Source organism: Ips typographus, linkage group LG6 (assembly GCF_016097725.1).
Source record: "Ips typographus isolate SLU linkage group LG6, UJ_Ityp_2.0, whole genome shotgun sequence".
NCBI classification, from domain to species: Eukaryota; Metazoa; Arthropoda; class Insecta; order Coleoptera; family Curculionidae; genus Ips; species Ips typographus.
In genome coordinates this window covers 10,787,258-10,802,306 of record NC_138427.1, presented here as the reverse complement: position 1 = coordinate 10,802,306, position 15,049 = coordinate 10,787,258, and the positions used below count along the sequence as shown (strand labels likewise).

General features: G+C 35.0%; 3 protein-coding genes across 8 annotated transcripts; 2 read left to right on the top strand and 1 right to left on the bottom strand.

Annotated features, from left to right (window-relative positions):
• The first annotated feature begins 110 nt into the window (after window positions 1-110).
• LOC145730923 (mediator of RNA polymerase II transcription subunit 25-like) lies at window positions 111-5,906 on the top strand. Of its 4 annotated transcripts, none has more exons than XM_081982445.1 (17): window positions 111-232; window positions 467-605; window positions 932-1,111; window positions 1,514-1,733; window positions 1,784-1,926; window positions 1,986-2,215; window positions 2,634-2,708; window positions 3,105-3,278; window positions 3,400-3,542; window positions 3,735-3,901; window positions 3,951-4,113; window positions 4,164-4,343; window positions 4,404-4,611; window positions 4,754-4,996; window positions 5,055-5,311; window positions 5,423-5,530; window positions 5,658-5,906. In XM_081982445.1, exons 2-17 carry the CDS (start codon window positions 484-486, stop codon window positions 5,802-5,804), a joined length of 2,760 nt encoding a protein of 919 aa, XP_081838571.1. In that variant the 5' UTR covers window positions 111-232; window positions 467-483; the 3' UTR covers window positions 5,805-5,906. The 4 variants fall into 4 exon arrangements, with proteins under 4 accessions (XP_081838571.1, XP_081838570.1, XP_081838569.1 ...); XM_081982444.1 differs by having other exon boundaries at window positions 145-225; window positions 5,647-5,906; XM_081982443.1 differs by having other exon boundaries at window positions 147-225.
• Window positions 5,907-6,081: 175 nt separating this feature from the next.
• LOC145730926 (V-type proton ATPase catalytic subunit A) lies at window positions 6,082-10,188 on the bottom strand. 3 transcript variants are annotated; one of them, XM_081982452.1, is made up of 11 exons: window positions 10,033-10,188; window positions 9,503-9,593; window positions 9,252-9,364; window positions 8,620-8,847; window positions 8,303-8,440; window positions 8,092-8,243; window positions 7,669-8,039; window positions 7,411-7,613; window positions 7,183-7,344; window positions 6,966-7,128; window positions 6,082-6,909 (listed from the first exon to the last, which is right to left on the bottom strand). In XM_081982452.1, the coding sequence occupies exons 2-11, from the start codon at window positions 9,576-9,578 to the stop codon at window positions 6,671-6,673; spliced, it is 1,845 nt and encodes a 614-aa protein (XP_081838578.1). In that variant the 5' UTR covers window positions 9,579-9,593; window positions 10,033-10,188; the 3' UTR covers window positions 6,082-6,670. The 3 variants fall into 3 exon arrangements, with proteins under 3 accessions (XP_081838578.1, XP_081838579.1, XP_081838580.1); XM_081982453.1 differs by having other exon boundaries at window positions 9,503-9,604; window positions 10,033-10,126; XM_081982454.1 differs by lacking the exon at window positions 10,033-10,188 and adding an exon at window positions 9,735-9,753.
• A 234-nt stretch (window positions 10,189-10,422) lies between these two features.
• Window positions 10,423-12,087, top strand: Vps2 (vacuolar protein sorting 2). The gene is made up of 5 exons (XM_081982442.1): window positions 10,423-10,788; window positions 10,854-10,998; window positions 11,053-11,218; window positions 11,290-11,423; window positions 11,917-12,087. The coding sequence occupies exons 1-5, from the start codon at window positions 10,621-10,623 to the stop codon at window positions 11,991-11,993; spliced, it is 690 nt and encodes a 229-aa protein (XP_081838568.1). The 5' UTR covers window positions 10,423-10,620; the 3' UTR covers window positions 11,994-12,087.
• The last annotated feature ends 2,962 nt before the right edge of the window (window positions 12,088-15,049 follow it).

The following is a 15,049-nucleotide window of genomic DNA, read 5'->3' as shown; positions in this document are numbered from 1 at the left end:
TGAGACAAATGGACTTCGGCTAATTCAAGCCCTTGCTACCCTGCCCGTATACCAAATTTCAATTTTTCTGTAGGTGACGTCACTGACCGCTGTCAAAAACAAAATTATGACTCTGACTTATGTCATCTTGTCATCTCCTTCTTTCTTCCTTTTTGTTTATATTTAAAACCATTTTCTGTTTATCTGTTTTTACATTTCACATAATTATATCTCATCTTATTGCTGGTCTAGTGTAATTTTATAAACTATTAAACATTTTATATTTCCATTCTTGAAAGCTTTTCTAGTTTTATTATTCGATTTTCAATTTGTTAAAGTAATTTTGTGAAATTGTATTGAGATTCATGTGATAAAATTAACAGAGAACTATTGTAAAGAGCATTAAAATTATTTATAGAATAGTTTACAGATGGAAATAATTTTCAATTTTATGAGTACCTACTACAGTTAATTTTTTGTGATGTAGGTAAAACAGCCTTCATTATGGTTGTGTGTTCTGCAGATCATGGTGGCCAAGCTGATGTTGTGTTTTTGATTGAAGCAACTGCAGTGAATGGAGCTTATTTGGCTGAAATAAAAACTAATTATATTATACCTTCTCTAGAGTAAGTATTATACTTTTATTATTTTAGCATTCTGAATTATATCAGACTAATAATTGCTAAAATAGTACATATAAAATATTGATTTCTATGCTTTGTTGAAACACATATTGTTAAAACATATGTTTATACATTACACTTAACTTTTTTTTGGGATAGGAGGCTTAAATATAAGTTTTAAACATGTAAATAATAAACAAATAGAAGCCTAAATCCAGACAGGAAAGTTTTACTGTATTTCTAAGTGAATCAATAATCAACTTAGTGTTCTATGACCTACATGCTATTACAAAACTTGAAACTTAATGATTAAGGAATATCATTTTTAGACACTTCAATCAAGGAAATATAGCAAAAATTGATGACAATGCTTTAGTAGCAGAGAATGCCATATCATTTTATGGTATAGTGACATATCAAGCAGCAGACTGCTTGCCAAATTTAACCACTGACACTTTTGGTCCATTTTATGGTCCTGGAAAAGTTTTGAATGCCATTGATAAGCTTGAGTAAGTACCCATTAAACCAAGTACCTATTAACCATAAACAGTCTCCTGAAAGTCTCCACATTAGCTATTTCCCTATGTTACTTTTTTTGACTGATACAGATAAATATATGAGACAGCAACTGAGCTGTCTCTTTAGCAACAAAACAACAAAAAAAAACAACTTATATATTTTTTTGAGATTTTATAGTGATATTGGTTTTATTTGGAAGATCGTTTTAGAAAAAATATTTTTAAAATATCACTTCAGATTTTTTTTCTTCAAATACATATTTGACTTGTGGTTAAATGTTATTTAAAGAAATGTGGTTAAATGTTATTTAAAAAATTTGCAATAATTTAATATTTATAATACAAAATATAAATATAAGTATGTTTTAAAAATAATAGTATTTATTTTAACAGATTAATTGGTGGGAAAGGTGAATCCCATGCAAATATTGCTGAAGGTTTAGCAACTGCAATGTCATGTTTTGATGAATTGCAACAGAAACGCGACCCTAATGTTATGGTTCAAAAACACTGCATTTTAATTTGTAATTCTCCTCCCTATTTAATACCAGTATTTGAATGTCAGACATATTCAGGAAAGAATGCTGAACAATTAGCTGGATTACTACAAGAGGTACATTGCAACCCTACTTTTACAGAGATCTTCCAGTTTTATTGTTACAGAAAAACATCAATTTATCAATTATATCTCCCAGAAAAATTCCACAGCTATATAAATTGTTTGAAAAAGCTGGTGGTGATTTGTCCTCTCAAACCAAAAACTATGCAAAAGATCCTAGACATCTGGTACTTCTTAAAGGTTTTTCGTAAGTGTCTGTCTACAGTAAATCCGTCATTTTGTACTGACAATTTCATTTTGTATCAGTTTGAAAGAAAGAGCAGTTACCCCTCCTCCTGGCAGTGTACAGAACCAAAATCAACTGGTGCCAGGCTCAATGACTGTTCCTTCCATGCCCAGTCCTTTACCAGGAAATGACAGTCCCATACACAATGTAGGAACACCTCAAAATCCAAATATGATAGGTAGCAATTCCCCAACAGTGGTTCAAAGTGGAATTGGCCAAAGTCCTGCTTATAGATCTCCAAATCATCAAGGTTTGTTTTTTTTTTATTGTTTTTATTAAAGTTTAGATTTTTTAGTTTTAAGAATTAATATTGATATTGCACGCGCTTCTGTCCCACATTGTATAATGAATTCAGGCAGCAAATAGTCAATAAATCAAGCCAAGTGATGGTCCCAATCGAATTAAAAACCCTTGTTTCGTTTCGAAATGATGAGGTTTTAAAAATGATGCTTAGGCCCGGTTGTACAATCACAGTTTAAAGACCGGTTTAGTTGAACTGTGACTGGTACTGGAACTTTGCCATATAAAATGCATTGCTGTCAAAGTGACGTTTCTAATTTGAACCACAGTTGTACAACTTGGCCTTAAAAGAACTTGCTTCTTTTAAAATAATTTTGTGTGAATTTTAATAGAAACTGCAAGGTCATTTATTTTATTTGGTGTTTTAGGTAGAATTATGTCAAATAACCAAATGGGTGGTATGGGACTGCAAGGTATGCCAGCGCCTCCAGGTTACCCAACTGGTAAGTTGATGTTTTATTTATTTTTTTTCAGTTACACTGGTTAATAGCAATCTTTGTTTAGTAATGTCAAAATTACTTTAGCTATCTATAAATAATAAATATAGGTATACATATAAGTATAGACAGAGGACACCATTCTATTAATTTTACTAAAGATATTAATAGGCATTCATTAAAGATTCATCAAAGTTCTTACAGTTTTTTGATGAATGTACAAACCATCACGTTTCAAACTTAATGCATTTTTTTCAGTTTAAGGTAATTTGTTTTTAAATTAAGATTTTTTGATATTCTATTAAGGTTTAAATTACAATTTAACGATGCTTTTCGCTTATAGTGCGTGATCTAATACAAAATCGAACAAAGGATACTTTTATGTTGTTTTTAAATTGTTAGGTGCTAGACCTGGATGGCAAATGCCCCCTCCTACACAGCAACCCAGAGGATACATTCCGCAGGTGAATCAGAATAGCCAGCAAGCAAATACGACAAGTGGCGGTAGTGCACTTATTGCACAACTAAATCAGCCCCCATCAATGGCTGGGGGTAGTGTTAATCAGTTTGGCCCATGTGAGTAGCTTTTTAATTAAATTATCATTTACGACATGATTATAATATGTACATTTTAAGTTGCATCAGTTTATGGTATTTTCATAATAATAAAAATATTGTTATTTTTTTTATTTTCAAGTGAATGTTAATGCTGGATCCCAGATGAATAAAATAATGAATCAACAGCAAAATCTTCAAGCGCCAATGCCGCAAAATCCTTCTATTCAAACGTCAATGCCGCAAGTGTCGCAAAATAATTCTGTTGTAACTTCTCAAGCACAGGTAATTTTTTTATTTTTAAATTGAATGTTTTGAGTCTTAATCAAAAAATTTAAAATTCACGCAAAATACCTACTTTATTTGAAAGACTTATCAGCTCCAATCATGATGTAAAGCGGAATGTTCTATTTAGCTAAGATTGTCTGTGCCTTATAACTTAACTTATTAAAAGATCGTTTTATTTTTAAATTTTAGGGTTCACAGCAACCTACTCAGCAAATGGGAGGTAGGGAAAGACACACCATTTGGCATGGTGTTCTTGAATGGATCGAAAAGCCAAAAAATCCAACAGACCAACAGAAAATTACCAAGCACGTGCCGTGCCAAGTCTCATCCAATTCCAAAGATGGGGAACCTGAAATGTAAGTTGTTTGTTTCATTACCAAGCTCGTTTAATATTTGAAATTCTAGAAAAGCAGACAGTTGGCCACAGAAGTTGATAATGCAATTGATGCCAAAACAGTTAATAGGCAATATTGGTGGCTCGTATTTGAAAAATTCAAAATCAGTTTTGTTTCACCCATCGCAATGCGAAGCTTTGGAATCTTTAACTAGAGTCATGAATTCCGGTTTTGTAAGTCCTGTTTTAAAAACGTGTGCGGCGATTCAGTGATGCTTTTCCAGGCTGGCTGTGTTCATTTCACTAGTATTCCTAATAACGCAGCTTGCGAAATTAAAGTCCTAATCCTGCTCTACACTGCTGATAAGAAGGCTTATTTGGGTTTTATACCAAACGATCAGGCGGCCTTTGTTGACAGGTTGCGGAAAGTCATTCAACAACAAAAGTCGACACAAATTAGACCAGTGAGTAATAAACAACAAATTACAGTAATCTATATAACAAAATACTAATGTATGATTTAGGGTGGCAATGGGCCACAGATCAACCCGCAAGGAGGTCAAATGCCTATGACCTCTGGTCAACAAATGGTCGGCACCAACACAGTGACGTCACAACAACAACAACAACAACAGCAGCAGCAGCAGCAGACGCAACAAGGACTTATGATATCACAAACGAACGCCATGTCAATGGGAGGAGGGCAGATTACCCAAAACTTGGCTTCTCAAGGTATATGAAAGTGGTGCCCTTTTTTGAGACTTAAAATTAATTATTTTATGATAAGCATTTAATGATTACTATTTAATTTAGCTTACTACCTAGTGAAACTGTATGGGCTAGAATTTGAGGTAATTTTCAATTTGTCTTTAAGGCCAAGGTGGTCCAGCACTCACTGTAGGGTCGACTATGGGTCAACCGGGAACTGGTATGGTGCAACCGGGACAGCCTGCACAAACAATGAACCAGCAAGGTCCCGGATTGGGTCAGTCGGGCACATCCATCGGTCAGGGAGGTAGCGGTATGGGTCAGATGGGAGGTAACATCGGCCAACCAGGTAATCAGATTGGTCAACCTACTATGGGTGGTATGATGGGTCAGAACGTTGGACAAGCTGGCAAGTTTTATTTTACTGCAATGTGCAGTTTGAATTTTATATTTTGTGGTTAATTCAGGACCGAACCAGCAAAATATACAACCGGGAATGATTGGACAGCCGGTTCAGAGAGCACCGTTTGAAAACCAATTGCAAGTGGAGCGTCAGCAGAACTTGGAAAAAATTAATAAATTAAAACAAACTCTCGAAGCGGCTCAACAACAAGAGCAACAGTATAAAACCCAACTGGAACGAATAAGCCATTTGAAAATGTCTCCTCTTCAGGAAGCTTTGCAGGCCGCACAACAGGCCGAAATGCAGTACAAAATGATTGAGGTAAACATTGTTTTATATTTTTTTTCAATTTGTACTCCTGCATTATTATAGTAGCGCCTCTAATGATTGATGGATTAACGATTTCGTATTACTCACATCATATATTTACAGCAAAGAATGGCCGCTCAAGGTTCAGTTCAACAGCCCACTAATCCTCAACAACAAAGGATGATAAGACCAATGTCAAATAATCCTGGATTGAGGCATCTTTTACAACAAGTAAGTGACTACAGTGAATTTTTTTAACATAATAAGTAGATACAACGTAAAGCACAGTATTTGATATCAGTCTTATTTTTTTTATGTCACAACTTCAACACGCATAAATAAATTAGTTAATTTATAGCAACCGCAATATAGACAGCAACTAATCAACATGCAGCAGATGGGAAATAACGGAAGAGGCCAAATGGGCCAACAGATGCCAAATCCTCAAGGAGGACAGCCAAATCAATTTGATGACGTATCAAACTTTGACTTTAATATGATGTAAGTTGATACATATACAGTGTGACTTTGATTATTATACTTACTCATTTATTTTTTACGTGTATATTTAATAATAATAAACTGGTCTGATGAATGATTTTTGATATACTTGTGGTATATTCATTCTACTGTGACATGTTGGCCATTCAAATAAGCGACCTTTGATGCCGTAGGGTTCTTCCGTTGCAAAAAGTTTACCAGGAATAAAGAGGTTTTGCCAAACAAAATTGCAAGGCATATATTGTACAGTATAATAAGGTATATAAAATGAGAATGCCAAGTGTGGAACAAATTACTCATATATATTTACGTTCAAAATAGAACGATAAATTGCACTACACATAACAGTCTAAAATAAAATTATTGATATTTTGTTGCATTATACATTTTATACAATAATTTTTAAAAACATGGTAAACGATGTACAATATACAAATGGCTTTTTTAAAATAAAGTGAACAACTGGGTTGGATAATACTGGAATAAAATAGTTAGTAAATCACCATTCTGTATAAAACAAAAGAAAACTCCGAAAAAATAAAAGAAAACAAAATAGCTCTTAAAAATAAATGGAATGAAGGGAATTACAGAGAAATTACCTTAACATTACCCTCACCATGCTGTATTGTTTTATTTATTTTCTATAAACACGACGGATAGAAACCTACGGATGGCTACTGCTTTATTACTTAACTATCAACAACAGGATTATTGTACAATAATATCGGAAAGAGTAACAGCTACCCTTTAGCGCGTAGTACGTCCAACATTAAACAATATACAAGTAAAACTAGACAGTGAGGATATTTTTTTATAATTTGAAGGCCTTATTGTGCTAAGAACGCTAGCCTGCTCTTGCCAACACTCCCTTTAATCTTCCAAATTCCTGAAGGCTTGCTGGATATCTTCGTACAACTGATCAAAGTCGGCTTTGATCTTAGCCTCGCCATCTTTGACAGGATCCTTAAACTTCATACTGCTGAGTTGGTACAAAAGAGGGCTCAATGCTTCCCTGATCACCGACCAAGTGATTTTATTCTCAGATTGTGCCGTACTTTCTACTGCGTGTCTTGCCATGTCATACAAACCAATCATGTTCTTCAACATACCTAAAGCATCGTCGTCCTAAAGGTCCTTGTAATAACAAAACCAAAAACTAACTTACCGACTGTCTTGTAGAATGGACAGAATCTGTCATAAGCAGAGTACGAGTTTTGTTGCAAGAAATCTTCCTTAAGCAACTTGGCGACTTCAAGTGTAATCTTATCGCCCTCAGCCAGGGAAGCTTTACCAACCAATTGTACGATTTCGGACAGGTCTTCTTCTTCCTACCATTAATTAATTGTTTAACGAATTGTTTAACTAAAGGTTTAAGCACTAACCTGCAAAATTTCCTTGGCTTTAGTTCTGAGCGGTACAAATTCAGGAAAGTTTTTATCATAAAAGTCGTCCAAAGCGCGAGTGTATTTCGAATAGGAAATCAACCAATTGACGGAAGGGAAATGCTTTCGTTGGGCAAGTTTTTTATCCAAGCCCCAAAACACCTAAAAACAATTAAAGGCGGATTTACTTCACGTCAATTAACTTAGAAACGCATCGATTTTGCTAACCTGTACAATACCTAAAGTGGCAGAGGTGACAGGATCAGAGAAATCACCACCAGGTGGCGATACAGCCCCTACGATGGACACAGAACCTTCTCGGTCTGGATTACCAAGACACTTAACGCGACCGGCACGTTCGTAGAATGAGGCCAGACGAGCACCCAAGTAAGCGGGATAGCCGGAATCAGCAGGCATTTCAGCCAAACGACCTAAAATACAAAAAAAACTATAATATCTAGATGATTGAAATAACAATATTTGTACCTGAAATTTCTCGCAAAGCTTCGGCCCAACGAGATGTGGAGTCAGCCATCATGGATACGTTGTAACCCATGTCACGGAAGTACTCAGACAGTGTAATACCGGTGTAAATGGAAGCTTCACGAGCAGCCACAGGCATGTTAGAGGTGTTGGCGACCAGTGCCGTACGTTTCATGATAGATTCAGTAGCGCCGTCGATTTCCACCGTCAGTTCGGGGAAGTCTTGCAATACTTCAGACATCTCGTTACCTCTTTCTCCGCAACCGACGTAAATAATTACGTCCGAGTTGGAATACTTGGACAGAGCTTGCGAAATTACAGTTTTACCGCAACCGAAAGCTCCGGGAATGGCAGTAGTACCACCTTGTACACAACTACAGAAAAATATCTGCTAAAAGTCGGAAAAACTTAAAATAAACCACGTACGGGAAAAGTGAGTCGAGGACACGTTGACCAGTCAGCAGTGGATGGTTGGCGGGCAATTTCTCGCTAACAGGACGCGGTTGACGCACTGGCCACACTTGCAACATGGTGTATTTGGTGCGTTCGCCATCAAACTCTGTTTCTAAGATAACATCCTGAAATATTTGTCAAATTCACTCAAATGTTCTGTTTTAATACACAACAACCAGCTTACGTCAACTGTGTAATTACCGGGAGTAGCCACATAAGTTACTGTTCCCTTAGCTTTGGGTGGGAGCAGAAGTTTGTGCTTAACCAAAGTATTTTCGTGCACAATACCGTAAATGTCACCGCCAGTTAAATGAGCACCAAGCTAAAACAATAGTGCATTGGATTGAAGAATGAACTGAATCTTCTAGAAATACATACAAACATCCAAACTATACAAATATTAATTTCTCTAAATTTATTATACACAGCATTCAATTCAATTTACTTTAATTATCATTTAGCCAATTTCTTATTTTTGGGTGAGGAGATAAAAACACTAACCTTGATGTTAATTGGAGCAAAGTCCCATTGAGCTGTTCTGGAAAGGGAAGGCACATTCACACCCTTTGGAATATAAATGGACTGAGTCATTTCATTGATGTCCTTCAGTGGACGCTGGATACCATCAAAAATGGAACTCATAATACCAGGTCCCAGTTCCACAGAAAGGGGTTTTCCTGTTCTGAGCACTGGATCACCCACAGTGACACCAGAAGTTTCTTCATATACCTATTCAACACTAACATTATAGACAAATAAGCTAAATTATTCCAGGCAAGTGCCTGGAAGAATTTAGCAGATATTTAATAAAACACTGATTATTTTTTTTCTGGAAATATTTATTTTAGAAAAAAAACCTGTGGTGAACTTCCTAGACCTCTTGTATTGTAAATCATTGAGAGATTAAAAATTATATTTGGTTACATCATGTGACTTACTCCATGGTGTAATACAGAAATATATTTTAATAAAAAAGACTGCACTTAAAAAACTAGACTATATAAAACAGGTAATACTAAAAGTCACACTTTAAAAACCTTCTGAGTAGATCATGTGATTAAAACTTTTTAAAGTCAAGTGACCTAAATTTCCCAAAGCATTAAAAGGGTTTTATTAGCTATTGGAATAATTACCTGAATGGTAGCCATCTCTCCTTCCAAACGGATAATTTCCCCAACCAACTCATTATAACCAACTCGAACTAACTCATACATAGCAGACCCACTCATTTTCTCAGCAGTGACAACTAAAAGTAAGAAAAAGGCACTTTAGAAGTTTATAATTCTCACTTATAAAAAGGGCAAAAGTTCTATTAAAGCTTTGAATAAAAATAAATCACTAAAACAATTTTTCAAACATTGAAACATAAAATCCCTCTATTTACCTGGACCTGAGACCATATGGACGTATCCATACTGTTCCTCCCTTTCTTCATCCCCAAGTTTCGCTAATTTCGACATGTTGTGCGGTTCAGTCTGGAAAAAAACTAGGAAAATCAAGAAAAAACAGTCTCTCAACCGATGTCACGTGAATACAATCAAATTATATTGCCGCCCATTATTTTAGGTGTGTGGCAAAGTCACTTGACATAAGCCGCGATAAGAATTTTCACTCACACTGTTTGCCGCTCGTATTTTTTGGAGAACCCAACTAGAAAAACTAGACTACGCCTATAAAACAGAAACCCCAATAATTTATTATGCTAAAATGACTTTCTGAAAAGTTATGAATATCCAAACTGGTAAATTGCTCAGTTAGAATAACAGTTAGTTACAGTCAGTAAAAAATTACACAAACTAGAGCAAATCAATAATGTTGGCGGACTGGTTGGCATTCGCAGTTTGGCAAGCGATTTAATATGAATTATGGAAAATCTGATTATACACTCTTAAAAGAATTTTTAAAAAAACTTACATGTAGACCGTGTTACTTCACCCACAAAACTCCAAAGACGATAGAAAATGAAAAAGTTTTAATGAATGCAGAGAGGACTGGGAGAAGATTATCACAAGACAGTCAGCTGACTAATTTTGACTGTTTGTTTTTGACAGAAGGGCAGTCACATGTCACATCACAAGACTGTGGACAGTTATGTCAAATGTAAGATAGTATAGTATGTTCCCCTTTTAAATTAACCATGCAATAGTATTTTTGTTTCATTCTAGCTTGTAGAGCCTGTTGGGAAATTATGAAATAAAAGAGAATCAGAGTTTTGATGATCCGGTTTCCGAACTTATTCTATATGTCAAATGTATATCATACTAATCATACATCAACTTTTGACGGAAAAGTCTAATAAATGTAATAGGAAAACCAAAAATACTAACTAGCATTTTATTTTGTTGTTTTTGAGAAAGAAAATGACTCACCCTTTAGAAACATTTAGTAGTTAACTGTTTTATTGAGCATTAATTTAATACAAATCTTCTTTTATTCAATTGTTAGTTCCAACTGGTCTAAATAAGCCGTTATAATAACTTATTACTTTAGTAAACATCAGATATGGAGTGGCTTTTTGGAAAAAAGCTTACCCCAGAAGAATTGCTTCGCAAAAACCAAAGGGCTCTAAATAAAGCAATCAGAGACCTGGACAGAGAAAGACAGAAGATGGAACAGCAAGAAAAAAAGGTCATCAACGATATTAAAAAATTGGCAAAAGAGGGACAAATGGTACCTATTTATTTGAAATGTTTGAAGGTATATATCTATACAAAAAGTACTTATCTGATTGGTAGGATGCAGTTAAAATTATGGCTAAAGATTTGGTAAGGACCAGACGTTACATTAAAAAGTTTATGCTTATGAAGGCTAACATTCAAGCAGTATCTCTAAAAATACAAACATTAAGGTCACAAAATGCTATGGCCCAAGCTATGAAAGGTAACCTTTTTTCCTACTTAATTAGGGTTATTTTAAATGTCCTGTTGTTCATAGGTGTGACTCGAGCCATGGCCAGTATGAATCGCCAATTAAACTTACCTCAAATCCAGAGAATACTACAAGAATTTGAAAAGCAGTCAGAAATTATGGACATGAAAGAGGATGTTATGAATGAAGCTATTGATGATGCTATGGAAGGTGATGATGATGAGGAAGAAAGGTGAGTTCACACTCATTTAACTGACAAAACCGAGGACAAAACCATAATTGTTAATATGTTGGTTGTTTTAGTGATGCCGTTGTCAATCAGGTTCTAGATGAATTGGGTTTGCAACTTAATGATACATTATCAGGTCTACCACAGACAGCTGGTGTTTTGCCTGCAGCTGGAGGCAAGCAGCCAGCTGCAGCAACTGCAGTTGCAGGTGAGTAAAAATTTTTAAATTTTTTCTGTAAAACAATGAAGAAATGTTTAAGGTGAATGTAATGCATAACAAGAAATTAGTTTAATGGGTAATTTCACAAAAATAAAATTGAAGCAGAAAGGAATACCTAAAGATGATAACCAGGCCACACATGTTTCTGCTTGTTGGCATTCATCAGGGATGTAACTCTCTGTATGGAAGAAGGTTCCAAAATTAACTAACATACACATGGTGAAACATAATAATGTAACACCAAAGACTAAACAAATTGTGTTATTTTCTATGCTACACTGCTATAGTTTCACCATGTGTATGTCAGTCAGTTTTTAAACTTCCTTTCATACAGATGAAGTTACCTGCTTGATCAAGCCAACAAGCAGAAACAAGTGTGACCTGGTTGTCATCCTTGTTCCTTTTTGCTTCACTTTTGTTTGTGGAAATTACCCATTAAACTACTTTGCTGTTGCAGAAAGATTGTAATTTTTATTTTTAGGAGGCGGTAATGGTAGGGGATTATCTGATGCTGATGCAGATCTACAAGCAAGATTAGATAATTTGAGAAGAGAGTGATTTAGACTGTTTTAAACAGAGCGGAGAGATTAACAGAGTTATCTCATATTGTTGTTACATTGCTTGCACTTGCAATATATCTATTTAATTTTTTTATTTTCATTTCAAGCCTAAGCTCAACTTACAGTTGTTAATAATAATAACTAGCCTGTATAAATATATTTTTATTAATAGTGTAAGTTGTGCTGTATGTAAAATCTTACTTAAATACACACTTATGCAATATATTACTATCTAAATGAAAATTGTTTCAAATTGTATTGACTGTTTTGGCACTATTAATACTCAAATTCATGGGACAAACAAGTGTAAAAATGCATCAGCTGATACAGAGTTCAAGTTTATTTAGTGTTGATGCAGTAACAGACTGTTTATAGTTTTTCAAAATGATGTTTTGAATTCAATGTTTCTGGCATTGTTTTCTTGCTGAATGGAGTTACACAGGTTTTACACAGGATATTTGTTTTAATTTGCAAGATACCTATAAAAAGGTGTTTTTTTTAGTTATGGTTTTATTTAGTTTAAATTTCAATTAACACCAAAACAACAAAAAAGTTAATCGGTAGTGTGTTTTAATTTATTATCATTATCGCTCTTAAACAAAACGTAGTTTCAATAAGCTCCTGTTTGTTTTGATATTTCCAGCTTTATGACAAAATGCAGTTCCAGTTAGTAAAATAAACGATGCAACCCTCCAGTTTGATAATATTATGAAAATTACTTTCTGCTTGTATTCGATTTTATATGGCATTTCTGAGGTTTGCGGAACATATCCAGTTACGCGAAATGTTCATCATGAAAACATTCCCGGGTTTGATAAAGAGATGGGCGCATCGATGTAACAAATATCCCCTTTGGTGCATAAACAAAGAGATGTGTCCCCATCGACGAGAAATGGTTTTCACCCAAGGCGAATTATTTTCCAAGCTCGGAATGGCCATTATAATAGAGAGAAAACGCCGACGAACCGCAACGTTTGATACGTTTCGTTAATGACGCGATTTAAACAGCAATGTCTAATGTTCCGACGACTACAATTCGAATCGAAACGGCCGCAGGCGGCAGTTTCCCACAATCCAGCTCATCCTGTCTGCTTTTAATGCCCCTGATTATGGATGACCGCTGGATTGAATTCAGCCATGTGGCTGGCGGAGCTTTTTCAGATGTCGGATTTGCCAGTTTTATTTTTAAAAAGAAAACACTCGTTTTTAAATGAATTTCCTTTCTCAGATTTCCGAAGCAATTTATCGCCCGCTTCGGCTTTGTTCCGTATATGACTCGACCTTTAAAATTGATTCGAAAGACTATGAGAAAATGTAGCGCCCGCCTATAGTTTTTACGCAAATTTCTCAACAAATATTTGCTATTCCAGGTTTAGTCACTATTTTCTTTGGGAAAACGTACAGATCGACAATACGTTTCTTTATATACCGGTGACTTGAAACGGCGGAAGACGAAAAGGAGCGTCCCCTCCGATCGCAGTCCGTTCCAATTTAATGACCCAGTTTTCTAGCACGAATGGCTTCTTCAAACAACATTATCAATCTAATCAACCAGACTTCTGACTCTTTGACGATAGATCAATAAAACTCAGTGTCTGAGTTTATGAAGCAATACCAAGAAACAAAAACATACTTTTAATAGTTAATTAACCAACGAGTGTATTAATGAAAGCGATTAATAATCGAAATGGTTTAACGCGTGAACGCAGTGAACGCGTTAATTAAATTGAGATAGGATTGAGTTAAAACAAAATATAAATGTGGCAGCTCAAATCTCGCTTTGAGTACCTACTGTTTTACATAGGGATTTACATAGAATAAAGTTAATCAAATTCTTAGCGGATTTACCTCGAACTGTACAGGCGTAACTGCGCTTCTTTGACAATTTAAATACTTCTAGCAGTTATCAGAATCACGTAGAATATTAAACCGTCAGGTTTGGAAAACGCGCTGCAAAACAAAGTAATTTTAACTTTTAATCGACATTCCGACGAAGTACATGTTCTGCACAAAGAAAATATCTTCAAATAGAAACTATAGGATTTAATTCGTTCCGTTTTAAAGAGTTCAATGCCGACGTAACGTGGAATTTAAATTGAAAATTGGTTTTCGCCATTATGTACAACTTATCCATGTAGATGAGATAGTGCCAACGATACCATATCAAGTTATCCAGGTGTTGCCAGAGGATAGATACGAAATGCATCAGCAAATAATGCCATATTTCTATAAAATTATTCGTTGCACTAACTCGCGGAAATATTCCATCTTGAGTGCTGACGGGATTCGTCTTTCAAGATAATTCAATATTACAAAAGGGCATTCGGGAGTGGTGCTTTATTGTCAGTCAGTTTTCATGCTAAATGTTCAGTTGGCAGATCACGACATAACAAGTTTAGGTAAACGCTTTATTAAAATTCCTTTTTGTACGACTTGTATAATTTTGAGTGTTTACAGCACCTGTTTTAAAGGCGGGAAGGACTAGTTCCTGTCTAGTTTCTGGTTGCTAGGGCTAATAAACCGGAAAGTTAATACCTGCTGTATACTTACCGTTCAGCTGAACAGGAAGTAACATACAGGATTAAAGGAAATTTGTTAGAATATTTTCATTAATAATGAGGATGATTTTGTTGAAGTCGTACAAAAAATAGTGTAAGCATCACGAACAGTGACAGCTTTACTGATCTCAGACAAATTCCAAACCTTGTCATCGATCAGTAAAGCTTACTTACTGTTCTTGATACTTAATAGACTATTTTTTGGGAGAATTGACATTTGGGCACACAAGTTTTATTATTTACATTTCATGTGTATAAATTATACAAAATAATATAATTTATGATTTGAAACTCACTGATATGGCTTTATATGTATACATATAGCTTATATCGGCCATCACATTAAGTAAGTTGCCAAATCTAGAGCTTTAACTTGCGGGGTAATAACTTTTTAATTCGCGTTCCGTACAGTTTCATTATGCGAAAAGAACACTGCAAAAACCGCACTACTAACGAATATAATTTTAAATGTAATATTCTTCATGCATATACTCCA